A 27,680-nucleotide genomic window follows, 5' to 3' on the forward strand; every position below is an offset into this window, starting at 1 on the left:
AGGAAAAGGCCACCGTGATGATTTCATGCAAATGTAATCGCCTCCCATGTATGCATATGTGCACACGCTCGTTTGCGCTTACAGGTAGATATTAATGCGTGTATCCATTTTTTTTTGGAGGAATACCCTCTTATGTTCACCATATTTTATTGGAAAAAACATCGTCGTAAAGAGAATTCCGTGTGCTCTCTTTTATAGTCCTCGACCCCTGGTTTAAAGATATAACGTGACTTTTCTCTTTCATTCCCGTCTCTCGAAATATTTTTAGAAGAAAATATGTGTATAAATATACACCGCGTTATAGCAAGCAAAAATGGATATTTTTTTCCAAAGCATATGTTAAAATTGGACTTTAATCTCTTAAGTATATTTAAAATTCGAAGTGGAGGAAAAATGGAATGTGTGTCGTTCATTTATGTAGTCATCTAATGACAATAATGAGTAACACGCTTAGTATCATTCTTTGTGTGTAACAGTGATGTCATTTAAGTTACTAGTGTTATGGAAGAATACCTTTATGCCGCACTACCTTTCCGTGGGAATACGAAGCTAAAATGGGTAACACTACTAATTCAGCGCACAATTTTGAAAATGTTCACACCTACAGGATATTTTTTCCCACTAATAATTGTATGTAAATGTTTTGTTGCCTAAGCCATTTATTTTTCTCTCAAGAAGTGGCATAATTTAAGAGCGTGTCCTCGATTTAAGTGATCTTACTGAAATCGAAATAAGGCAGGGTATTTTATTTCTTTAAAATGACAGACATACTTTTTTTTTTTTTTAAATTTCAAGTGCTGCAAAAGGGGATTGATAAAATTGGCGAACTAAATCTTTGGATTTGCTTTGCCGGAAAACAGAATCCTCCATTAAGGAGAAGAATGCAAAAAAAAAAAAAAAAAATAGACCATAGCAAAATAGAACAGCGTAAAAAAAAAAAGAAAGAAAAAAAAAAAAAAATAGAGGGGAAAAAAACTATTTCCTGAAATGGTGTGCATATAAATATACGTGCACATGATATTCTCCAGCAGTCAACTTAGGGCTCCTCACCGTTGCCCTTCTTGAGGAATATATCGCACTTGCATGGTTTAATAAAATGTCCCAAAATAAGAATGCCACAGTGCTGAAAGGTACAGGGGCACGAGGTTGTATGCACCTTTCACCCTCCTAATGGATTAATTGCCTGGCAATTTTCATTCGCGAATATAATTTAAAAAAGGCAAAATAAAAAGATTTCATTTTGACCCATTTACCTAACTCGCATGTACACACATGCGAGCATTACACAGAAAGTAATCACCCTAAAAATTTGCCGTAAAATTATGTGCCGTTCCCTTATTTTTTGATAAAATATATGCCAAGTCACCATGTGCAAATACATATATATATGTATGTATGTGGAAAATCTGAAGCATTTTTCCTCTTTGTTTCACAGAACAGTCACGTACAAACTTTCTGTCCGTTGTCCCCGCACATAGTGGCGAGGAAACCGATTTCCCTGCCCTAACATAGGCGTGTGTGTGTGTGTGCAAATGTTTGGTATCCCCCTATATGCCACTGTACGCAAAGGATTAAGAAAAAGGAAAGTGAGTTATCCAAAGGGGAAAAATAAGAACACTGCATGGTTGAAAAATATGTACATGTGAATTTGACTATGAAAAGGGAAAATAAAATGATACATGCGCTGATGTTGCGAAAAGGGTAAAAGAAGCATGCACAGCATGTAGTTGTGCAAAGACGCTTCGATCTATTTAGATTAGTAGCCAACCCTGGAGGGAATGACCAACGCTCATCATTTTAACCATGGATAACCTCGTTTGTTTAAAGTTATTAAGATCCAGAAGGCGGTGGAACCCAAATGAGATACACAGTATTCTGCCCAACGAATGTAACGACATAGTAGCTCTGCTTTTCTTCAAAAGGGAAAGTACCTCTGAAGATAAAGGTCTTAATTTGAGCTTCAATTTTTTCAACAGTCGTAATAGTGCAAATTTTTTCTTAAACAGTGATACGCTAAACTGCTTCTGGATATATTGCGACAAGGACACTTTTACAAAAGGGAAAAGTGTGCAACACCAAATTCCCGTTCTGGTTAAATTGGAGGAAAATTAAAAAAATATATAATAATAATGATAATAATAAAATGATTCATAACAGATTGAGGCATTTCTTCTATTCACCATTTCCCTTCTGAACCCACCCTTCTTAGATATCGCAACAATCTGCAGTTCTGAATTTCTACAATTTCACATATGTCCATAAAATAAATGCTCACCTTGAAAATCGAGAAATTATGTAAAATGAGAGAACCAAACGATTTCCTTTTCGCTACTAAAGAAATGTGCATTCATATTTCCAATGGGTGAAGGGCGCGATCCGCTTAGGTGCACCTTCTCTCTGTTTTAACGATATAGATGCCCATCATCTGTTTACTTCCCCCTTTTCAGAATTCAAGGTAATTCTCTTCAGCTCAATATTTACAAAGGAGCGCATACGCATGCAAGGACAAGTGAAAGGAATAAGCTGTACAATTTCTATATTTCCTACGATAGGCTCTTTCGCTTTGTTATTTCTTTAAATGTAAGAATGAAGCATGTGCATTTTAGAGTTGACTAAAATACAAGGGGAGCGCTCCTTCTGTAATGCGTGTAGTCATCTCTTTTTACCTCCCGTTCGTTACAGTGTTGTCCCCGTACAACCATGTCACATTTGTAATACCACCTGCCCACTGAACAGAAAAAGCTCTCGTTTCTGGATTCGTTCAATGAAAAATTTGTGAAAATAATTCCAAAGGAGGAAAGGTATGACAAGATGATGGTGCGCAGAATAATTTCTCACACACTTTACCGTGTTAGGGTTGAACAGAAAGAATCAGATACATGCAATGTATGAAGTTATAATCTGTGTACCTCCCTTCTTTTTATTATTCCCCTTGTAGCTCCTTCTTCATCGTGCTGAACGACATCGTCTGCATTAAGCTGATAGCGAAAGGACTAAGGTGAAATGGCTGCGAGGATTGTCTACCGACTGGATATATATATCGAGATAAATGAATGTTCATATGCATACGCGTGAAAGTGTATTCCCCGTTGTGATGTACTCCATGTGATCATCCGCTTAACTTATCTTTGTGGTGCGTATATATGTTCCCCTTTCAGCTCTTTTCAATTTCCCCCCCATTTTTCAGCTTAAAAGTGACAAAAATATCAAGCTTGCAAAACATTCTGAAGAATGTGAGTCATTATATTTACTTTCAGAAATGTGTCTATAGGTAGGGAGAGGGAAAAGAGTAGTTAGACAATTTTGTAGGAAAAAAACATGTTCCATTTTTCGGTTTCATTTCTCTTTCTTTTTACACATACGTAGAAATGACCAGCTATTCATTTTAACTCTGACGGCTCAGCAATTCTTGCTCATCTTTAATGGGGGGGAATCAGCCCACTTGGCAATAAATATAAATAAGCACTGTAATATTTTATCCAGAGTTTTTTTTTTTTATTTTTTTAAGCAACGGAGTTGTTCAAATGTGTGTGAACGAATGAGAGAGGTGTACATACTTCTTGAGTTATATTATAAATTTTATTTTTCCTTTTTTTTTTTTGCGCTCAGTGAGAACCCTTTTTACCGACTTCGAAGTTAGTCATGATCTGTCGCACGTGTTGTTGATCGACTTGCGCAACCAGATTTGGTCCCTTGATTTAGAAATGTAACTGTGCCCCTTTGGCGAAAAAGAAAAAAAAGGAAAATAAAGGAAAGGAAAACGTAACAGATTAGTGTAATAACGGACTGTGCAGTTAACACGTAGCGCACATGCTAATGCTACCGCATCAACTTTTGTAGACAATCTCCACCACGTTCCCTCGTGCAGATACTATCGTCTTCATTTGGGGACTAGGAAAAATGAAGGCATTTACACGAAGAAGAAAAAAATAAAGAACATTCAAATTTATTCGTTACACGCAAGGGTGGAACCATTCAGGTATGTAGAAGTTTGCCAAAATAGGGATGACGAAAAGAAGTTCCAGTCAGAACAAAAGGAATGCATCCATTTGGGGCGAGGTAAAAGAACGGTGAAGTTCAACTTTGAATCCTATTTTCCAGACTCCTTCAAATTGAGAGAGAAGTGGATTTACATAAATGAAACCTGCAGGAGAGAAAAGGATAACAATGTTATTACCATATGGAATTATAAAAATTTGGAGAACTCCAAATATGCTTACATAATTGGCGAAATGAAGAATCGGTGTGGACAAAAATGGAAGTTCTATCAATCTGTCAACCAAGTAGAACCATCTGAGGAGAACGGGAAGAGCAGCCATCGGGAAGGTTACACCAGAATGTTATATTTCTACGAATGGGAGAGGAAACCACCATATTACATGAATTTTGTAAATCCTTTTGATGAATATGATCTATGCTCCCATGAAGATGTAGGGAGCAGTGTTTCAAACTTCTGGGGATATGAGCGTTTGGAATATAATAGCGAAGAGTCAATAGGATCTTATGGCGTAAAAATGGATTACCACCTTGAGAAGAAGCATAGTATTCACGAGAATGAGGATATGTATAGAAACGTTTCTAGTCGGAGAGGTCGTGAGGTCGTCAACAGAGTGGGAGAGATATACGAGGTGAATGCTAATATGGATATTCTTAAGAATGGAAACCCCATCGATAGGTATACATACCGTGAAGACAAGCACAAGTGCGGCCAAAAAAGCGGAAATTATTCGGACTTACAGTTGTACATCTCCAGTAACGCCTCCACTGCGCACAAATCAGGGAATCCCAATTTAGAGCAATCCATAAAAAGATTTAATCAGATACTCCCCCAATATATACAACACATGCATGTGTATGATAACTTCATTGATGTAAAAAATTTATTCCTCATTAAGCAGTTCCTAAAGTGTAATAATAAACGTGGAAATAATTTGCAGAAGGAGAAGAGAAACAATTCCTTATATGGTAGAAAAGTGAGCTGCGTAAAATTACATCTATGTGGGAAGTACTTTTTTGTTGAACATGTACATCATCCAGTGGAAGAGGGTGGAAAAATTGTGCGATACCTAACTGTTCTCAAAAGGGAGGGTAGCAAAATTGAGTTCCTCTGTATACTGAAGAATTACAACTATTTTTACCTGAACAACAAATGGCATGCTCTGATCCACGTTGATGATATGCTATGCAAGGTGCTATTCAAAAATTACATGCATGCTCTATTCAGTATCAGTGCCTACAATGAGAAGGAACAGACAGAGGGAATTCTAAAAATAAATAATATCAAAAGGCATTACCACTACTTCGTCATGTTATATAACGGGTTCTTAAATAAAGACATGTTTCTAATTAGAAAAACATTGAGAATACTTTCCTTCAAAGAAACGGTACTTCTATGCAGAATGTTATTTCACTACATTTGGAGTAACTTCAACATGGAAATAATTTATTTTTACTTCTTTGATTATTTTTCCTTCATAAATCATGTATGGAAGAAGAAATACAAACGGAAGATGGGCAGTTTTATGAACGTCGTAAAACACAAGAGGGAGTGCATAGAGATATACATGGCAGTGTCTCTGAGAAAAATCTCCGACATAGTTGACGTGATTGGAAAGAAGTACCTCTGCTTTCAAGAGAGTAATGAATTTGAAAAATCGAAGGTGCAAAACGGGTTTGGGGGAAATGGTAAGGGTATACAAAGTCGGGATATCTCTGCCTTGCATAATAATAATAATGATAATAAGGAAAAAAAAACTATCAAAATGAATATTACACTTTCGAAAGGTACACAGGCGCAAAAGGAGAATTTGAAGGACTGCTCCGAAATATTGAACAAGCAAAATGGAAGCTCCCTCATTCCTCAGAGTAATTCTCCAAAAGGTGGAGCCTTCGAAGAAGGCAATTTCACTCACCCCACGGCGAAGAAAGAGATGCAGGGGAAAGCAGAACTGGTAGTGGATCCACCTAAGGACATCCCGCGTTGTAATAACTCGACGGAACTGACGAAGAGTCCCGCACAAGAGGGAAATAAACCATCCAGGTGCAGACAACTCAGCTCCGATATAACGCCTTTCGGGAATAGAACCAAACCTATCACAGATGGTAGCAGCATTAGTAACAACATCACAAACATCGCCAACAACAATGACAACAGCAAATATATAAAAATATTTCTTATATACTACTTTGAAAAGCTGTGCTTACGAGATAACTACAATTTATTTTTGAATAAAAAGTACAGCATTGAAATGTGCTCGCTGACTTTACATTTTATCATCTCATTTATAGATCATTTTGTAAACAAAAAAGGATCCAAGGGGAACAATACCAGAAAAAAGAACAATGCAATATTTCTTGAACTTAATAAATATATATACTTTGGTAAACTCTTGATGAATGTACTTCTAAGCAATTATGAAAAGAAAGTAGAACAAACCTGCAGAAGAAATGTAAGTCGGGGAAATGTCTGGGCCGATATGAAATCTTTTCAAATTTCCAATGGGAAATTGCACGAACCCAATTTTCTCAGTTCCATCTACCTTAATGTGTACAGTATGTATGATTCGATAACGCAAATATTGTACGTAAAAAAATCTGCCTCCGATAAGATAGGTAAGCTCCTTCAGGGAGATGGCACTCTGGACAATTCTAGCAGTAGAGTTAAACCAAATGTTTACGAGGATAAGGTGTCAGAGGATGAGACGACTCCTCCGCTGAAAAGTAAAAGTGATAAAAAAAGTACCAAGTGGAATGATGAAGAGTCGCTACCCCCTGATGAGTCGTTCCGCACTTCTAATGGAGGAACTTACGAAATGGTGGGTAAACCAAACACAATTTGTGCAGAAGAAAGAAGCGTAAAAATGAGTGTTCCTTCTAATTCTGATGGTTCTAAACTAATTATAAGGGAATGCAATGTTGGGATTAGCAAATCTGTTCATGGGGCGTACATCACATCAAATAATAAAATGGACAATACTGAAAGCATTAGGAATCTCGTTTTTTACCTGTGCTACTGCTTTATCGTCACTACAAAGAGGAAGAAGAAGACGCTTCCATACTTTTATATGAAAGATGTCCTATACAGAGAAGTCGCTACTTCGAATAAGCTACTTTGTGCCGAGCAGCCCTTCGATAGTATCATTTATGACATACTCAAGAGCAACGATTTGAGTACAGTTATTTATTACATATACATGAAGAAGTATGAATTCTTTTTGAATTTTCTGCTTCTATATTTTAACTATAACCTGCTGCACAATTTTTTGAAAAGCAGTCGGGACGATTTCGTGAGAAACTTCACCTATTGCTTTGCTCGGGGTGGTGCGAACCGCGAGGAAAATCAGGTCATTTCGAAGGACGTTCTCCAGGGGGAGAAGAAGAAGCCTATCACAGATATGAATACTAAGCATACAACGGAGAAGACAACGAATCTGTCAACGAAGCAGTCAACGAAGCAGTCAACGAATCTGTCAACGAATCTGTCAACGAATCTGTCAACGAAGGTGAAGATAAAGATAAAGGTAAAGACAAACGAACAGACTAAGGAGCGGAAGGGAGTGCATGACGCACTTTTCAACAAACTCCTAAGCGCCATTATAAGCGACTCTGGAATTACAATTAACAGGGGGGAAAGGCACAACTGTAGCGCGTTTATTGATTATATGTCCAAGGCTCAGGGGGATAACTCTTCACTAATTGGCAACCAAAATGAAAGGGTGATTATTCGCAATAGCGGGATTGCTCCTTCCGAGGGAACTGCTACTACCTTGTGGCACTCTACCAATGGGATAGCAAACAGGGGTTACGAGCCAAATGGAGAAATTTGCTGCACAGATAAATGCTCAGTTAAGGGAAACCACAACAAGGATGAAGTGCAAAGGGGTAAAATGAACTCCACATCAAATCGTGTCTTTGCAGAACTTCCGATGATTTCCCCTCATAAAATGCAATTGGAAGAAAGGAAGCACACATTGAAGAACAGCATATTGCAGATATACCAAATGTACGACACCCTGAATGATAGGTTCACAAAATTAGAAAATGAAATTCAAGTGAAAGATATAAACACATTTTTGCATTTTCACAACGATATAAAAAGAATTTTAAAGAAGAACCTAGTAAGTGTAATCATGGAGGTATACAAATTAGTGATGGAAGATAAAGTGGAGTGTAATTCTTATTTCAAGGGTAACGTAATGAATCACCTGGTGAGTAATGCGAATATTCCATTTTCCTACATCCATTTGAACCCGCACAAAATGGTGATAAATTATTATGGAGCTATCATATATAGGCTACTATGCAACAATATAGACACCTATCTGAACGTGTGTGTACGCATATTAAAAGTACTATGTGTAGATGTTTTGAAATTTTTAAAAAAAATTGCCCTAAATACTTTGAAGAAATATATAAGAAATAAGTTACTCCTATTTTTGCGTAGGAATGGGTGCACATTTAATGTAGCGGATAGAAGGGCCATCAAATTTGTGGCTATTCTGGAACTCTTCTACAAAAATAGTTCCTACGTAGCTCAGCATAACAATGCATACACAGATTATATGTTAAACAGAAATGTTTTTAATCTTTATCACAGTGCACCCTTTTTAGATGCATTGAAGAGGAAACTGCACCATAGTGGTTACAACTATATTCATGAGATAATATACAAAGAGAAAAACCCCTTGAAGGTTCTTACTCTCCTTAACATGTTCGATCCGTCTAACTCTAACCTGTGGAACGCCCTTTTTGTCAATCATTTTGATAACGCCTCGCATTTGTATGTACCGTTCGTTATTCAGAATTTTTTCAATACGTACTACGTGCAGAGCTCGAGCAAAAAAAGGGAAAAAATAAAGGACAGAAAAAGAGAAAACAAAAGGGAAAGTAGAAAGACGCACTTCCAAGGTCCAAGAATCATTTTAAACCATTTTCCACTAAATTGGATAAATACCAAACGAAGGGACACGAGGATATGTTCCCTAGTGCGGATGAAAAGGGGTTACTTTATCAAAATATCGTACAATGTTACAATGGACGGGAAACTGCGTCACACACGTAAGAACCAAGTGGTTATACGTAGGTGCAATAAAAGGGGATTACATATTTGGAGAAGAAAAAGGAAATTAAATATGCAGACAAATGAGTACATCAAAATGTGTGAACCACGTCATGCGACAGATTTGTTCTTCGAAAATTTGGAAAGAATACCCCTCGAAGGGAAGAAACAAATGATTAATATTATGTCCAATTGGGGGGGAGCAGATGGGAATGATATCACCCCAGGGTGGAGTGTTCACTCTGGTATGCAGATTGAGAAAGGCACAAGAATTACATCAAATGAAGAAATACCATTTGGTTCTACAATGGTGAATGCTTCTAAAGGCCAACCAAAGAGGAATCCCAATTTGGAACAGAAACATTCGAACAAAATCTCCAGTTGCTATTACACAAGCAGGAAAGGGAATAACAACATTGTGACATTTAAAATGGCAAAAAATTGGATGAAATTGAAAGGGGAGGAAGTAGACGACTTGACAATTATCAGTTACAAAAATTTTAGCAGAAATATTATTAGCGAAAGGAGTAATATGCTGTTGAAGAAAAAAGACCCATACAGAAGTTGCGAAAAAAAAGGGAAAGGATACTATATTAATTTTGAAAACTACGACAACGAATGCTACTGCTTCACTTGTGTCGATACACAGATAAAAAGAGGAGAAGAGAAAGGTAAAAAAGAAGGCAAGCAAATTATTCAGGCTGATTATAATTATAGCAATGTTGATTCGGTTGATGATTTTGTAGTGCACAATAATCAAACTATAGAAACCATCTCTGAAATTGCCCACAAAGATAGAATTGCTGCTAATGAGAGAAATATGAAAAGTGCATACATAAATGACACGTTTATAATTGAAGAGAGGGACAAGGGAACCCCCGAAGACATGTTCACTCTAAGAAACAAATCGGGGGAGAAAATCCCTCACGCATGTGTGAGATGTGAAGAAGAGGGTGAACAATCATTCGGGACATTAGCACAATTTGAAAAAAACCACAAAGGGAAACACCCTATTGGAAAGCGTTATTACCGATTAACCCCGTGCGATTTCCGTAACAGTGGTTCCTACCTGTGTTGCTCCATAGACATGTTAAAAACTGTAAACAGAAACATCATGATTAGAATTATTCTACAAAATAGGGGCATGAATTTTCTATACTTCCTTATGAAATATTTTGCCAAGAAGAGGACTCAAAAATGGTTTTCACAAGGTGGGACGTACTCCCTGGAGGGGGACTTTACCATGGTGAGAAACGAAACAGGGGGAAACGTTCATCATTTGAAGAGCTCTAAAAGGGGGAGAATTTTTTCCCCCCTTTCACCACTACAAGGGGGAAAACTCTCCAATCATCCTGTTGTTCTAAAAAATGCAAATGTCAAAGTGGAAGCGGAGAAGGAGGGGCACGTTCGAGAGAAGCAACACCTTCGGGAAGACAACCCAATTTACAAAAGAGTACTTTTAAAAAATAAACGTGGAGAAAAAAATAAAATAAAGGCAAAAAATTTATTCTACGAATTAATCAAACTTATGAACATAAAGTCGTATAACTCTCGTTTTTTTTTGCACATTCTGGAGTACTACGCGGATAACAGTGACTTGTCTGCGCTGTTCATCCTTCTACAAACGTTAAAACATTTTACCGATAATTTTTTCAAAACGATTCACAAGTCGCCTGAGTTCAATTTTTACGAAAGGCTTAAAATTGGGAAGAGCATCCATCGGGTAGGTAGCAAACAAGGTGAATATAGAAAACATCATCTGGGAGTACAGTCCAAAGTTGTGGAAGGGCCTCAAAAGAGGAGTGGACAACAGCTGGATGAATATGAAAAAAGTTTTTTAAAAATAATAAGTTACATTCAAAATAGGCTCCGAAATGAGTGCACACCTTACATTTACAATTTTGTCGAGTCAGTATTGGAGGCACATGGGATTTTCCTTTTAAAATTTGACGCATTATATAACGTAAAAATTTTGCATCATTCCTCTGGTAGTGAAAGCATCCCCGATGTGGCACCAAATGGGGAATTCGAAAAAAGGAGCATATTAAATAATTTTCCTAAGGTGGAGGAATCAGTAAAGCACCACCTTTTCCGTCTTAGTGGCTCCGAAAGGTGCGCTAAAGATACACACATCTGCTACTCCCTGATGGTAAAACTGAGCAGGAATTTCCTATGTTTGAATTATCCACCATACGAAAATGATAGAAGCAAATTTAAGACCGATATATCTGTCAGAAAGGATAGCAACCTCTTACAGTACAGACAAAAGTACCTAACGTGCAACCGGGTGAACAAACTCCACAAGTACATTTTAACCTACCTGTTGGGAAATCAAAGCTACACAGGAATATACTTCTTCATATTGATGAATAGCAATCTATTTCGATCTTCAAAGAATTGCAACTATTTAGTAAAGGAGCTTTACAAAAGAGAGCATCGTTTTTGCTTCTTTAGGAGATCCTTGGATTCACACCTGCGCTATTTACCTTGCTACATATATTCCCAACTGCGCAACAATTTGTTAGCTCTGTCTTTGTACAATTTGGCGGACATACTTTTGCAAGACTGGGAGGAGTTTACCGCAAAAGGCAAACCCGCCAAAATGGTTAATGTAAAAAAAAACACTGGGAAAAAACAAGTTCAGTGCATCAAATTTAGGTCCTCTAATGAGGGGTCTATCTCACGAAAGGTGTCAACAGACGAGGTTCGCCGCGGTAAGGCACTACTCCATACGCAAGAGGGAATAGATTCGCCAATATGCTCTCGAAGAAATGCTCCTTACAACGTGAACCAAGTAGCAAGTGAACACATGTCAGGGGAAGGACTAGGGCAATCACATCAGGAGGATGCGGAAGGAATCAACTTCATTCTGAAATGCATTTTGAGGAGAGACAAGGATCAAATTCCCTTCATATCCCTTCACGTGTTGTGCTTTCTCAATTTTAAGTTATTTATTTGCATCTTCATGTTTAGCAATGTGGACATCTTTGACTTGAAGAGAAATAAAGAAAATAGTCCAACTTATGTAAATATATATTTTTTTAAAAAATTAACAAAGAAGTTTATGCCTTCTGTGTATGAAGCGTACTTTGGAAGGAAAACTCTTTTGAAGGCCAAATTTAAAGCCAAGTTGGAAGAGGAAAAGAATCAAAATAAGGACTTGTTCAAGTTGGCCATTCGGAATTTAGAGAAATATTCGGAGAACTACCTCAAATTGGGGGCGCAGGAAAATACACATAAGAAGAGGGAATTGTGCAACAAAATAAGGAACGGCTCTCACAGCCTATGCTTCGAAAACATACCAATAGTCAACAAGCTGTGCACTTCTCACTGCAACCGCACGGATAAGAAGTCCAACTTGGTAGAGATAATCTCGAAGATGAAAAAACGCACATGTTCTAAGAGAAAAATCCATGATTCTGTGATGCAGTTCGAACACTGCTATGATTTTTTCACCTATAACAAGGACCTGTCATTAAATAAATTGCTACAACAGACCGTGGACGAAACGTTCTTTAAAACCCACTTTTGCCCCTTTTCCATTTTTAAAAATATTTTTATAAGCGACAAAGATAACCCTTCATTGGAAAGTATGGATGAAGCTGCTTCGAAGGGAGGAGAAATAAAAGATGGCCTTGATGGAAAAGCACTTTCAAAAAAGAAGCAGCGACATGAGGCGTATCGCCTATTTTGTAGTAACCCCCTTTCTGAAAATAAAAGGTTGAGGAGAATATACAACTATAGGACATTTTTTTCGGACGTGAGGAGAGGCCAAAAGACAGACCATTACATGAATTATGTGACAAAAATTAAGGGTGATGAGCTAAAAGGGGGGAAATTAAAAAGCACAATGAGGAAATCAACCCTCTGTTATGGACAGGGTAAATGTTACTATGATGGTATGTCTGAAGATCCCTGTAAACTTGGCCAGAATTACTGCAACCCTGTCAGCAAAAACCGCTTTTATTTTTTAAAATATTTTCATGTCAAGCATTTCCTGATTTCGTGCCAGCCCTTGGTAGCATACCACATACTGATCATTAACCATGTCCACTACAAACATAGAAGTGAAGGAGACTTATCAAAATATCTATATATAAATAACTTCGACACGAAATCGTGCAACGATTATCTTTTAAATAGCAAGGTTCACTTACCCCTAAATTTAGCAAAAGGTCTAAAGGATGTTATTAGGGATTTATGTTTGCAGCTTAGTATATTTTACTTTAACAATAATGATGTTCTGTGTTCATTGCTATGCTTCCTACATCTGTGTAATGTCAACATTGAAAAGGTTAAAATGTACATCCTTTCCATGAAGAGTATATATTATTACTTTAAAAAGAATTATAAGAGGAGGACCTTCTTCGATAAGTGGGTAAAGAACTGTGTGGATTTCCTCAAAATGGATAAATACAACCTTGATGATTTTTTCAAACAGAGGAAAAACATATTCTACGAAAGTTTTAACCTCACGGATATCAATTATTATGATTTATTTGAAAAAAGCTTCATTGAATTGATTGTCATTAAACTTTTTTTAGATCTCTTCAAGGAGGGATCACAAACAGATGTGGACGTTGCTCACCCGAAAAGGGCAAATAAATGGATCACGCAAAATAGCATCAGCACCAGTGAAACGTTGAGTCTTCCACGTAAGAAAGACGAAAAAGGGGTAACAGCTATGGAAATGCCAATTGGAGATAAGTACACATATATAGAAACGCGTACGAACAAGTGTGGTGGGAATGGTAAATGCGACTTGTCCGTTTTGCATAGAACGAACACAGATAAGTTACTATCCCGTGAAGGGAATAAACCTAGTCCAAGAAGCATCAACAAAAGGAATGAGAACATAGCCATTCCCGATGAAGATGAGATGGTCCAGAGAGAAAACATAAATGAATACAATATGAAGGAGATTCAACTAGGAACGCAACGCAACAGTGCAGGGGTAGGAGCAGATTATTACACAACGAAACCGGAGTCGAAAAATATGTTTATCCTAATTCTGCTAGAGAAGTCCATACAGTATAGGATCAAAGAGAAGAAGAAGAAAAAAAAGAAAAAAAAATACTTTAACGATTTCTTAAACATTATTTCGCTCTACTGCAAATTGAACAATGTGCACCAGCCCCTAACGTTGCTACACATTTTGAGCAAAAAAAATGACATTTTTATATTCTTCTACGAATGTATTGATAAAAATATTGACATTAAGACATGCCAAGACATTGTGAATTTATACACAAAGAATAAGCACACCAAAAGGCACATACTCACGTTCTTAAATCATGTTGAAAAAAATATGAACAAAATAATGAAGTATCAAGCGAAGGACAGGGCGCACAACTTTGAACACCAAACTGGAGAATCACAAAGCCTTGTAAGTAGGGATAACTCCAAAGATCAAACACTCCATAATGATAATAGTGCACACAAATCTACCAACGCACTGCTGCAAAAGATACAGAGAGTCTTCACGGGGAATATGCATTTTTACAATGGAGAAAGTGGCACAATCCATGGGGGGAAAAGAGTTCTGGAATTACTCTACCATTTGATTTACAACAATTATGACTACAGGCGTGTGCAGAATGCTGTAGAAATTGTTATCAGGCATAATATGTATTACACGAAATTTTACATATACCTCACGGCATACGTCCAGTTTATTTTTAGAAGTAATTTTCCTTATCTATTCTTGGATAGGTGCAAAAGAGCAGTAGCAGTAAGTTCCACCCAGAAGCATCTTAAGCTTACCCACCTGAACACGCATGAGAAAATCTTTGGAAGGAAATTTTACTCATATGATCATCTGCGGAATTTTATATTTTTTTTTAAAAGAAAAAAAGCAGAATATAGCAACATAAAGGTCATGTTAAAGAACGTGTGGTTTTACCTACAAATTAGTGGATATCTATTATACCTCAAAAATATGCAACTCTTAAATATGGAAAAGTTAAAATATTACAACTGTGTGCATAATTTAGGGGAATACCAAGTAAAGAGGATGGATGTCTTTTTCGATGTGATGAAAAAAAAAGAAACAACATATGTGCTAATTTTTTTTCTCCTTACGAATGGTATATACAATTTACTGGACAGATTTCTCTACATCTTTCATTTTGACAAACCCATAGTTTGCTTCTGTAATTTTGTTCGATCTGTTCGTGAATGTCACTTTGACCGAGCATTGCATTATCTGAAGAAGCATTACAACAAGTACGTTAGGAGAAGGTGCACAAATGGAAACAATCTATACTATTTCTTTTTCAAGGATCTTGTAAATTATCTCTTGATGGAGCGACCCAGTATAAGGTATACAACTCGAGTGAGCAGAGGGCCGTCGCATGCCCAGAGTGTTCCTGCATTTTTTTTTTTTTTTTTTTTTTTTTTTTTTTTTTTTGAGTGAAATTTGATATCACCTTCGCTGTGTTTATCCTCCCACCTGATATGGTACTTATTTACTCACGTGATAAGAGCACTTATTCTAATGTATGTTACTACATTACCATGTGATGTTGGACTCCTTCCCTCTGTGCAGACATATTATTCTGGAGATGCTCGTACGAACAAGGCAAGACTGCAAATATGATTTTGCCTTTTATGCGCATAACGCTCTGGTGGACGTGAAACTGGACCTTGACTTGGACCTGAGGGAGGATATCCATTTAACTATTTTCGATGCATGCGTAGAATTAGCAGATACAAACAAATTTGAGAGGGCCCAAAAAATGCTTAGTGATATTCATGCGTCTATAGAAAGGACCTCCTCCAAATATGCCTTCCCGTACAACAAGGGGCACATCACATTGAGCAGATTTTTTCTGACCCATTACACATGTTTTAGAAACTTTTTATTTATTATAAATCAGAAACCATACATGGAAGACTACATAATTGCGCTGTATAATGTGTCCCTATCATGGGGATACTCGAAGGTAATTTTCCTCACCTTTCTTTTGAACTACTCATACACATTTCAATCCAAGTTAAGTGTCTACGATCAGACGACAATTTTGCTGGTCTGCATATTGCTCATAAATATGTTAAGAAAAGAATCCACTCAGGTATGCGAAAGGCTTACTAAAAAAAAAAAAAACATCTTACTCTACGTGGAGGAAAAGATACTATCAAGTAAAAAGCTTCTTAGGAGAAACTCTAAAGGTGGAAGGACAAAGGAATCTATAAAAAAGATGTCGAAGAAGAAATGCCCTGCGCTATCCATACTGAACTTCCTCCCCCTTAATAATGAAGAATGCGAAAATTTCTTTTTATTTAAAGAATACAATGAGAATAGAAAAAAATATATAAAATGTCATGAGGGCACCTTTCCCAACTTTGAAGCAGACCATGAACATTTTCAGTTCCGCGACCAGCTTTACGACTACGAGCAGAAGTTCTTCCGCAATTTTGAAAGAAACGTACAAATTGTTAAGCACTTGTGTGTAAATAAGAAGACAACAAACGACCTGAAATTGAAAGTATTGTATCTGTTGAACCTATCAACAAGGGATAAAATTTCTATACAGTTTAACCAACTTAGTATACCTCAGATAAAATGCATTTTAAACAAAATCAGAACGCTCAGAAATAAAAATAATGTGGTGCATGTACACAACATCACTAAATTGGAAATTCCCCTATGTGGAGTTACAACAGAGCGGCAGTTAAAACGGATAAGTCAATTTTGCAGAGAGGAGAAAGTATCAAGTCGTGAAAATGTTAATTACGTGGGGGGTACAGAAAAAGGTTTTCTATTACAGTACCCTTGGGTAAAGAACTTATATGGGCATAGCACCATGCGCACGAGGAAGCCTACAGAAGATTTCGCTAATCCTCATGATCCCTCGACATACGGCAAGGAAAAGGAAACTATATACTCAGAATGTGGTGATCTAATCCATAATCAAGGAAAGGAGATCGGAAAGGAGATCAGAAAGAAGAAACAAAAACAAAATGGCTCATATGATGAAAATTTTCTTTTCAGAGAAAAGAGTCATAAAGGACTCGCAAAATATAATGACAACATAACAAATTTGGTAAGCATTTTTATATGTATAAATAATTTAATTAACAATTTTGATGTGATCACGGCGCAGCGGATAGTAGACAAGTTTTCCATTTTGGGCATATATAAGGATATAAAGAAGGCGGAAAATATTATGCTAAAAGAAGACGCGCCCTGGAAAGAGTCATTTCGACAAAACAGAAAAAAGGGCGCGAATGCACGTAGAAGTGATCTAAATTGCGATGCCAAACGGGAGAAGGGAAAAACAAATGTACACAGAGGGGAGGTATCTACTTGGATAGAACCGCCATCCATTTTTGACGTATGTCTAAACGATCGAAACGATGAGAAGTGGCCATCCATTTATGATCCATTTAGAAAAGTAAGAAATTATTCCCTTTTTAATAAGAACGATATTGATGTGAAGAAAAATCTGGAAACAAAGCTAAACATGAAAAATGGCAAGTCTCATCTGCTCATTGATGATATATATAAGTACATTTATTATAACTCGATTTATGCCCTCGTTATATATTATTGTTTGTGTAAGGGCTGCGAATCGGGGGGGCATTTAACAAAATTGTTATCCCTCAAGAAGAGAAAAAGAACTTCCAACTGGTTGGAGTACCTGCTTGAAAGTGCGAAAAAAAAATGCAGTTGTGATATCTATGCATTTATACTAAAATCGGAATTATTACTTACAGTTAAAAGGCGAATCTGTGGAATAAATGGGCTTATATCAAGACCGATGTTGCATCAACCAAATGAGGACTTCCCCCTATTAACATTATTCTTTTACCTTCTAAAGAATTCAGTTAGCCTAAATGGAACGAAGGAGTTCGATGCATCCATCGTATTGAAATTCACTTACTTGTTTAGACGCAATATGAATATCCTTGCTACAAATTTACTGATTTATCATAACTTTATTTTACTCCTTTTAAGTAGTTTCCAAAAATACAGTTTTCGCGAATGTCTAGATAAAGGTAGCGCCACTGAGAGTGGTAATATAGCTATACCTCTTCAGAGGTGCACTCGGGGGAGGAAAAATGAGAAGAGGAGGTATTCGCATTCGCAGAATGATGTCGCGAAGAATGCCACAGAGAAGAGACAACGCGCAGATAGAATTTTCCTTTACCATGAATGCTCCCACAAGTTCTTCAGTGACTACACAAATTTGATATTGTCCAATTCGTGTAAGTGGTTATGTGGGAGGTGCTACTTTAGGAGTCTATTGGATGTCTACTTCTACCTGTTGCGCATGATGATAAGGAATAGGCGAAAAAGGGAAGGGCCATGGAGTACGAGAAAACGCGGATTCTACTATCGCCAAGGGGATATTCGCAAACTTATGGAGGGTATCAAAAAAGGAGAACCAAATTTTGCAAAAAAATTATGTTCTAACCTCATTTGCTTCTACCGAAAGCATTGCATAGTTTTACCGGCAGAAGTAGAAGTAGAGGTTATTATCTTCTTATACAAACTTGCTTGCAAATTCACATCACAGCGGCACATCACTTACATTATAAATTTGATAAAAATGAGAAGGCAATATTATGTAAGAAGAAAAAAATGGTACCTTATTTTTCGACTTTTGGTAAATATAAACGAGTATGACAAATTACACTTCCTTTTTAAACTACTCTTCGAAAATATATCCATTTTTGATTTTTTAAAATATAGCAGAAATATATTTTTGTCACTGAATGTATACAATTTCAATTGCGATCTTAGCGTTTCGCTCAATAGCAGCTGTTTATTGTACAACCAGACATTGTGTAAATTCGGTCCCCCACGTGGCGTGATAAAGGAGTATTACCGTGCAGATCGGCAGTCTGGGGCAAGTGCGCCAGGTAGTGCCACCCAAAGGGTAGAGAACAACTCGGATAATAATGCGGATTCATATAAAACTGTCATTAGAAGAAGCAATAATGATCAGTCGAATGTGAGGAACGTCAGTAGCAGTGCCAATAATCGCGTGAATGATCGCGCCAGTAATAACGTTCTGCAACGCACTGGAAAAATGAAAAAGGAAAATTTGTTGCACCTACTGAATGCCATGCACGATTTGTACAGGAAAGAAAAACGGGAGAAAAAAAGAGCAGAACAAAATCAAGTAAACATTTCGTACAACTTTAAAGGATTAAAATTCTCAGATTTGATCAATTTTTACGAAGAGAATTACGTCAAAACATTTGAAAAGAGAAAGATGATCCCCTCTGCTTCTCCCTTTATATTTTATGATGACCACTTGTTTGTCTACATATTGTCCTTCTACGTGGTGCAGTACTGCAAAAAGTTCTCTAAATGCGACATGGAAATGTTAGCAAAGGTTTATAAGGAAGTGGGACTGAAGCATGAGTTGTACGAACTGCTAAGTCGGGAAGCGAACAAATGTGTGCAAAGTTTGAAGGGAGATAAGGAAGTGTTTGACCTACTGCATGTTCGTACAATAATCGTTTGCATAAACCTGCTACACCATTGCGCTCTCATATTACTAGAAATGGACAATTTATATGAGTACCATACCAACTTGAACGACATTTACCTTTTAATTTTGCAGCTCAAATATGTTTATCTGCACAATAAGCTACATTTACAACAACAGAAAGGCAGCAATTTCTTAACTTATTTCGACAAATGCATTGTTTTCAATAATTTGGGGCATAAAAAATTATACGAAAAGAATTTTGAAAAGATGTTTGACCACGTCGTGCAGGAGAACATTCCGATTGGCAACTACAAAATAAACTTCCTCAATTTAGGTCTTGAAGATTTTATTTCTTTGGTGGAGCAACACCCTGTGTTTTACGAGACGCTGATTTTGTTGAAGGTATGAATATTCACAAATAACGAAAAAAAAAAGAAACAGCATAGTCTCGCGGAGAAAAGGGTTTTTTTTTTCCCCCCCAGAGCAACGCATGCGCTATAAATAAGTGCATTCATATGGGATTTCCCACCACGACTGCGAACGTGCACGTACAGTTAGGCATGGACGAGTTGTACAAGGAGCCATATTTTTGCAAAAGTAATTATATGTTTCTGCACGCACGCGCGCTCATATGCACACCGGAACTTTCCCCTTCCCCTTCATAGGCGTACGAAAAAAATTACGACGATCTGGTGTACGCCTTTATCCCCAAAATTTTATACATTCAGGTTATCCTTCACGACAATAAAAAATATTTAAGGGACTACTGTTCCTACAGTTGCATCGACAACAACACTATAAAATATGTGGCTAAGTTGTTTCAAATTAACAGTATTCATTTAAAATTCCATAAAAAATTTCCAACCGAAAAGTATAAGTATTTCACTGCCAAGAACGACGTGCTGGCATTTGATTTTTCTCGATATATTTTATCCGCGATAAATATACAACCCACGCAAGACGCGGAAAGAAAAATAGCATGGGACTATACCCATCACGTGCGTTCGTTCAAGCACCTGTTGAGGCACACAAGCAATATCGATTTGAAAATGAAGGTGAGACAGAAGTTGCCGCACACATGCATGCAAGCACGTATCTGTGAAAACACATACGCACGAAAATGCATATACGCGAAATGCGCACAAGTTAAATGTATGCATGCTCAAACATTGTAAAAATCTTAACTACGTGCTCAAGCGAGGTGACATTACATCCGCGCATTCACGTGGCAACACAATTAAACTCCTTTTCCATTCAGGTTTGCAAAAAGCTCGGATCCGACTTTGATGATTTGTTTTGTGAATGCAGGAACATTTTGAACTTAACGATGAACTAGCAAGGGGGGGAAGGGGCCAGAAAAAATGTAACAAATGAGGGGCAAAAAAAAATGCGACAAATAAAGGCAATAAAACTAAGGCAAAAAGGGGGTCTCAAAAAAATGAACACTACTACTTTTTGTGCTACCACCTGGGAACACAAAAAAAAAAAAGGATAAACTTTTTCTTCTTTTGTCAGGTGGATTTTGTTCATATGGAAACATAACATGTTGCAAAACATACATAAAAATCGGTAAGTAATTTTAAAGAATTAACACAAATATGTTTACTTCTTCCTAGCCCAGTCGCATTATCTGACATTGCGCAAATAATATTATGAACAAAAAATAGAATGCGCGCTTCATTTGTCCCTTTTAAAATTATACAAATGGAGGAAAAAGCAGGCATGTATAATTAGTATGCAAAATTATGATTTTTTTTTTTTTTTTTTCACAAATTTTGTGAATTTGCGAATTTGAGAAATTACGTATTTTATTTTTTTACAAAAAAGAGGTTCTTCTTTTCCCCTTTTGCGGTTTGTAAAGATGATATAAGTATATATAAGCAACACCATTATCCAGTGTATTGTACTGCATATACATAATATGCATGTAATTATGTATGCTTACTTCTTAATATACGCCATTGTAAATTTGTATAATGTCAAATTTGGAAAAAATATTTCGTCGTTAATTTATGTCTTGTTTGTTTCCTTCACAAGAAGTCGTGATGTTTCGTTCTTTTTGGAAAACGTCCATAAATACCTTCTACCGCCCATCGACATATGCGCGGGGATAACGTCATCATGATATGTAACATGCGTAAAGGAGGTATAAAAATATAGCAAGTACACGTATAGGCACCTACAAGGTTTTGTACGTGAGTATATATATATATATATATATACATATATAAATATGTATATTTATGTACCTGACCGGTATATGCAAATAATTTATATAAACATAGTATAGTTACTTATGGGGAACCTCATAAATATTGTGCTGTATTATTCTTTATGCCTATACGCGCGTGAGGCATGTACTGAAATACGTGGCGAATTTTATGCATAGCAAGGGACAAACAAATCAGAATTTGCGCATTTGTATATACCACTGTATATATTATGAAAATAAATATTTTTCCTGAGTTGTATACCCCATAAATAATCGCGTATGTAACAGAAATATACGCTTTTATGGAAGCATTTATTTATTTTATAAGTATACATACCTTGTAGCAAGATTCTCCCTTTTTCTTTCTTTTTTTTTTTTTTTTTTTGTTTAATAATTTTTATTGTCATTACAAATACTGGCACTTGTTTTCTTGTGATTTAATAATTCATACTTCGTGGGAAAAATATCCCCTCAATTGGGGCAACCATCGAAGAGAAGCTAAGCGAAGCAAAGCAAAAATGAAAAAGCCTTGTCATCCTTAAAACCATATTTGTTTTTTTATATGTATTTATACTTTGTTTCTGCCATATTCTCCTCTTCTTTACGCCCTTCTGTACCCCCCTTCTTTTATGAGGTAAAAAAAAAAAAGCATGACTTTTGATTCCTCATAGAGCAACTGCGCGTGAAAACCAACTTATGTAGTTGTACGCCCAAACGGGAGTTGCACTGCGTAGTTATTGCTTGGTGACACCTTGTGAATGTATACACCAGCGTAGAGAAGGGCCGAGTTATATTTGCGCATATCTCACATTGCAAAAAATAAAGCGGAAAGGCAGTCATAGGAGGTAGTGGAAGACTCATCGCACACATAAGTGCAGTTTGCTTGAATCCCCCTATTAATCCAGTTCCCTCACGAGTTACATTAACGGATTGTGCGATAAGGGGGTCACATCGGTGGGGCAAAATGGAAAAAGTGATTAGCATGCGAGAAATAATAACAAACACCAGAAAAATAAAATTGCACGAAAACTTTTTAGAAGACTGCAATTTAAAAGACATATTTTACAGCGGACTTGAAACGGTTAACTGTGGGTACAATGATTATGTAAATATCAAAACTTGGCTTTTTGTCATAGCGGAAAAATTATTTTCAGATGACTATGAGGAACTGGCATATGTAGCGTGCGACGCCTTAAAGGTGTTGCTCTGCAACACTCGCTTCTTAAATGTAATTATGTTTAAATTGTTAAAAAAAAACCTCGAAAAGGATATATTAAAAATAATGGGAATCTGTTGCTTAACAGTAGCTTCCCGAATGCAACAGATAAATGAAAGTACCTGTTTCAAAGAAATTTTAGAAATGTTAGATTTAAAGGATAAGATAAACGAATTTAATATCAGACAAATCGAAATAGACGTTTTTGTTTCCTTGGCCCACTCTGGATTTTGCTTTGAAAAAATACTGACCCCTGTAAATGAAATGTACCAAATTATGAGCTTTTTGGAGAGATACCAGAATTTATTTGAAGGTGATGATTTTCACTTATTCCAAAGTTCCAGTAATTTAATGCTGCGAATTATTTATTGCATGGTACCTGTATTTAATATGAACATCTATAACTACTCCATTGTTAATTATGTGTTACGGTTATTCATAAGAGATAACGAAAAATATAAATATGTTTTTGAGAAGTTGAAGGAAAATTACAGCGATAAGGAAATTATCGATATCTCAAATTTTCAAAATCATATGTTGAATATTATTAACGCGTTTAAGAACACCTCCATTTTTTCTGCCAAGGATTCCATATTGAGAAAACAGAATGACATTGAATTGTTTGATAACATAAATCGAAGAATAGAGAACCAGTGGAATGGGTACAAAGATGTGGAAAAAACTTGATGACAAAACGATCAACCATGGGATGGATAGAGGAGGAGACCGTTTTCCCCCACTTGCCGCGCTATATACTCACCTTTTGGCCACATCTCTAACGGCACCACGCCACTCTATTGTTTTATTTTTTTAAATGTATATATGCAAAATAAAAAATATGTTATTTTGTTTAATTAAAATTTAAAAAGAAAAAAAAAAAAAAAAAAAATGGCATAAATATATGTTAAGTACCCCCCCCATCGGGATATGCACACCCTCTAATATGTAACAGTACATAACAAATGGTAGAACAAGACAACAAAATGGAAACTCTCCTAAAGGGGAACTCAGAAAACATTTAAATGTATGCACATTATATACGAATTAATCTTTTTTGTTTGCTTATGAATTAGTATTTAATTTATACACCGTCTTTCTTATTTATTTATTTTATATTTGGATAATTTTGTGTTGGATGTAGCAAATTAATTTGTTATATTTCGTTTGTTTACTCGAAGATTGTTTCTTTCCTGGGTTGTTTGTACGTCTTGTTTGTATTGTATTGTTTTGGGTACTTCTGACATTATGACATTATTTTTTTTTTTTTTTTATTTTATTTTTTTTTTAAATGCCATTGTAAATGACAAATCATTTATGATGTATTTTTTTTATCTGGCTACCTTACAAGTATTATAAATGGCAAATGTGTGCAAATGTTAAATGATATATAATTATATACCATTTTTTTTTTTTTTTTTTTTTTTAAGTATATTTATATCTTCCTAGTGAAGCTACTACCCATATTTAAATAGTTATATATATGGTTTATTAATTATACCCCCCCTCATGGTGTGAAAGTTATCTTATTTTCACCTAATTAGTTTTTAATTTTTTTTTTTTTTATTATTTAATTTTTGTTTTTAGAATTTAAAAAACATTTTGTTAAAATAAAAAACCGCATCCATTTTTCTTAAGAAAATTGTGAGCATATTGAACTGACAAGGGAGACGATTGAGGGTGGGGTGGAAAATAGGCCGCCAAAACATGAAAGCACACCACCCACGGGTAGCGAATTGCGTCTACGCTTTTTGACACCTTTGCCTAATTCTGGGGAAAACGCTGCTAATTAAGCGGCTACATTTAGATCTCATGCTTACCGGAATATGTCCTTAACAAATGGAGAATTCTGTGCAAAAGTTTTCGGCAACAATAGGGGGGTAAATAGAAGAGGATCCCGCATTATGTCATTCTCGATGGATGTCCCGTTTACTTCTTTCTCCCTTTTTTTTTTTTTTTTTTTTTCTTTTTTTTCCTCTCATTTATGGGCTCACGCTACACGTTCGGTTGAACTTGTTCGCCATTAATCTGGAACGTACGCCCAAGCAACAAAATGTTGGGGCTCTTGCCCATGCGGGAAGTTAGAGCTGCCAAGTTGGCATCACTATGATTGGGAAAGTGCTTGGGCTTGTAGCAGTTCTTCAGCCGTTTTTCAGCTTTTACGAATCGTTTTTATGATCAACATATCTCTCATGTGGCTACACAGAAAGGGTGGAAACTTGTTACAGTGTAAACTTCTATCAAGCGAAGAGCCATCCACTTAGGCAAGAACAAGCCACCGAGTCTCTGTCGCTTTGACACCAGCATGCAGAAAAAGGGGATATCAATATAATATACCTTGCTTATTCAATAGAACATACCGAATGATGGAAAAAATAAAAAGAAAGCGAAATTATGATAACGCCCGTAATGTTGATAAACTGAAAGAGTTACTCACCAATGATGAAAATACTTCTGCTTGCGTGCAGTGTTGTGAAAGGAATTCATACGAGACGTGTAACAACATTTTACAATATATAAAAAAATATTTGAACATTCCCTTGTATGTCCTTGATCTTGTCAGTATTTATAATCACGAAAACATTCCAAAGTTCGTTAAAGACGTATTTACAGAATTTGTAAAATATGTCAAGAGAGAAAAAGTGCCCAAATCGGTCCTGTTTCTCGCCTACTTTGATGACTGGGTAGTGTCCATAAGAGAAGGCAATAAGGGGATTCGCCACGGTGATGGAGATGGTGACAATGACGATGATGATGGAAATCGCGAACCAGATAAATCAGGAAATTTCTTCCAAACAGATGGTGGGGAGAAAAAAAGAAACGCACGAGATGTCCATATGCATATATATAACTCCATTTATTACTTAAAAAATAAGTTGCTAAAAAATTTAGGAAAGAAAAAGCTCTGTGTTAAATTAATCGGTTTACATAAAACGAGAGGGGGTTTCGATTTATATAATGACCTCTTTGATTGCAATATAATTATATCCCATTTTGTCAGTACGCCCATCCCATACTATATTCACATGAACAAAGATATCCATAAACGGATCTCAAAGAAAAAAAAATTTTCGATCGATCATGTGTACTCTGTTTTGTCTAAAAAGGTGGATTATTTTGACGGCGCTCGCGAAAAAAATGTAAATCTCTTTAAATGCTTTTTTGCATATTATTATAAATTTCAAAGGGGTGTTATAAGAAGGTCCAGAAAAAGGAGACAGAGAATAAAACTCGAACTGACAAAGGTAAATGATCAAGAAGAAAGACAAAGTTGCAAATCCTCAAGTGTAAATTTTAAATGGATAAACTGCCTCACAAATTTGAAGTATTTTAAGTATCTTCAAAAGTACAAATATTTTTTAACGAGTAAAAAAAAAAAAAAATTCACCATTTTTTTGTTCACACACAATGACACATACATTTGGCAACGTATTAAAGAACGGTTGTACTCGCCTTTCTTTATAAAAGAATATATTTGCACTCTTCTCAAAAGACACACAAAGTTGAGTGCCCCTTTTATATGTTCGAAGGGTAGCGTTGGGGGTGACGACACACCCGGGGGGCCCGGTAGAGAAGATGCCACAGCACGGAACAAAACCCTCATGGACAGGGGTAAAAAATACGACGCTTTCAATGATAACCCAAATTGCAGCAACAGGAGAAACAGCTGCCTGCATGTGGAGCCAGACCCAGTCAATTATGCTAATCAATGGCTAGATCCAACAGTAATGAGTAGTAGAAAAATTCGAAAGGGCACAAATGAGGATCATTTGGCACCTATTAGGAAAAGGTTCATACTGAAAAATAAGTACCAGCGTGATAACTTCTGTGTGTACAATTCGAAACCAAGAACTTTATTAAGATTTTATTTTAGCAAAATAAATATACCGAACATATGTTTGATATATGGGGGCAATGGAGTGGGGAAAAGCACCTTACTGCAATTTTTGGTTCACGTCCTTGGCTCAAATTATAAGGACATCTCCTTTAGCCAAAAAGTGATGGCCCATTCACTTCACAGTTCAGGCGAAGGGGATGTAGGTGAGGTGATCAAAGGGAGAAGTATCAACACGAATAAGCAGAACATGTGTGGAAAAAAAAGTACAGCTTGGGGGGGGAGAAGCTACAGACATGTGTCGTATGGGTCCCTCATGCGAAGGATGAATCTTCGGGAAAAGAGAAAAATATTTCATCAATTCCAAAATGTGTGCATAATTCCATTCGAAAACCATCTGCTGGTAAATAAAACAATCGGGGAGAATAGCCGGTACATAAGAAAAATTTTCACCATGGCATTCAAAAACCAACCAGCCGTTATAATTTTTGACAACATAGATCTATTTCTTGAGAAAAACAACAATTACAAACATGCTGTGGATGATCAAAATGAAGATGTCTACAAAAACATTTACATTTTATTAATACATTATTTGCGTACGTACGTGAATGGGTCGAACAAAATAAAGTTTCTCGCAACGTGTAGTGTGCATCCCCAGTTTTTTAAATTCTCTTTCCTCAATTTGGTGCAGCGTATACTGTTTATTTCGTGACAAATAGGGATCAGGGCATTCGTCCATAAGCATTTGTGTTTTGTTTCTCTCTTTCGGATTTTTTTTTTTTTTTTTTTTTTTTTTTTTTTTTTTTTTTTTTTTGTTACCACTGCTTACGTTTGTCACCTAAATATGGGCCTTTTTTCTTCGCAGGGTGGAGGGTCTTCCTTCATGTATACGCTTACATGGCAGAGAGGTATAT

At 36.3% G+C, this 27,680-nt stretch overlaps 3 protein-coding genes across 3 annotated transcripts; all 3 read left to right on the forward strand.

Annotated features, from left to right (window-relative positions):
• Positions 1-1,803: 1,803 nt before the first annotated feature.
• Positions 1,804-20,839, forward strand: PKNH_1218400 (conserved Plasmodium protein, unknown function; the record flags this gene model as incomplete). The annotated part of the gene is made up of 12 exons (XM_039114055.1): positions 1,804-2,091; positions 2,210-2,295; positions 2,448-2,580; positions 2,737-2,801; positions 2,939-2,998; positions 3,188-3,271; positions 3,367-3,467; positions 3,610-3,706; positions 3,869-15,379; positions 15,606-19,905; positions 20,169-20,558; positions 20,762-20,839. The coding sequence occupies 12 exons, from the start codon at positions 1,804-1,806 to the stop codon at positions 20,837-20,839; spliced, it is 17,193 nt and encodes a 5,730-aa protein (XP_038969809.1).
• Positions 20,840-22,679: 1,840 nt separating this feature from the next.
• PKNH_1218500 (mediator of RNA polymerase II transcription subunit 20, putative) lies at positions 22,680-23,618 on the forward strand (the record flags this gene model as incomplete). Its single annotated transcript, XM_002260201.1, has 1 exon — positions 22,680-23,618. One exon carries the CDS (start codon positions 22,680-22,682, stop codon positions 23,616-23,618), a length of 939 nt encoding a protein of 312 aa, XP_002260237.1.
• Positions 23,619-25,291: 1,673 nt separating this feature from the next.
• PKNH_1218600 (conserved Plasmodium protein, unknown function) lies at positions 25,292-27,478 on the forward strand (the record flags this gene model as incomplete). Its single annotated transcript, XM_002260202.1, has 1 exon — positions 25,292-27,478. One exon carries the CDS (start codon positions 25,292-25,294, stop codon positions 27,476-27,478), a length of 2,187 nt encoding a protein of 728 aa, XP_002260238.1.
• Between the last annotated feature and the right edge of the window lie 202 nt (positions 27,479-27,680).

This window comes from Plasmodium knowlesi (genome assembly GCF_000006355.2).
Source record: "Plasmodium knowlesi strain H genome assembly, chromosome: 12".
Taxonomy (NCBI): Eukaryota; Apicomplexa; class Aconoidasida; order Haemosporida; family Plasmodiidae; genus Plasmodium; species Plasmodium knowlesi.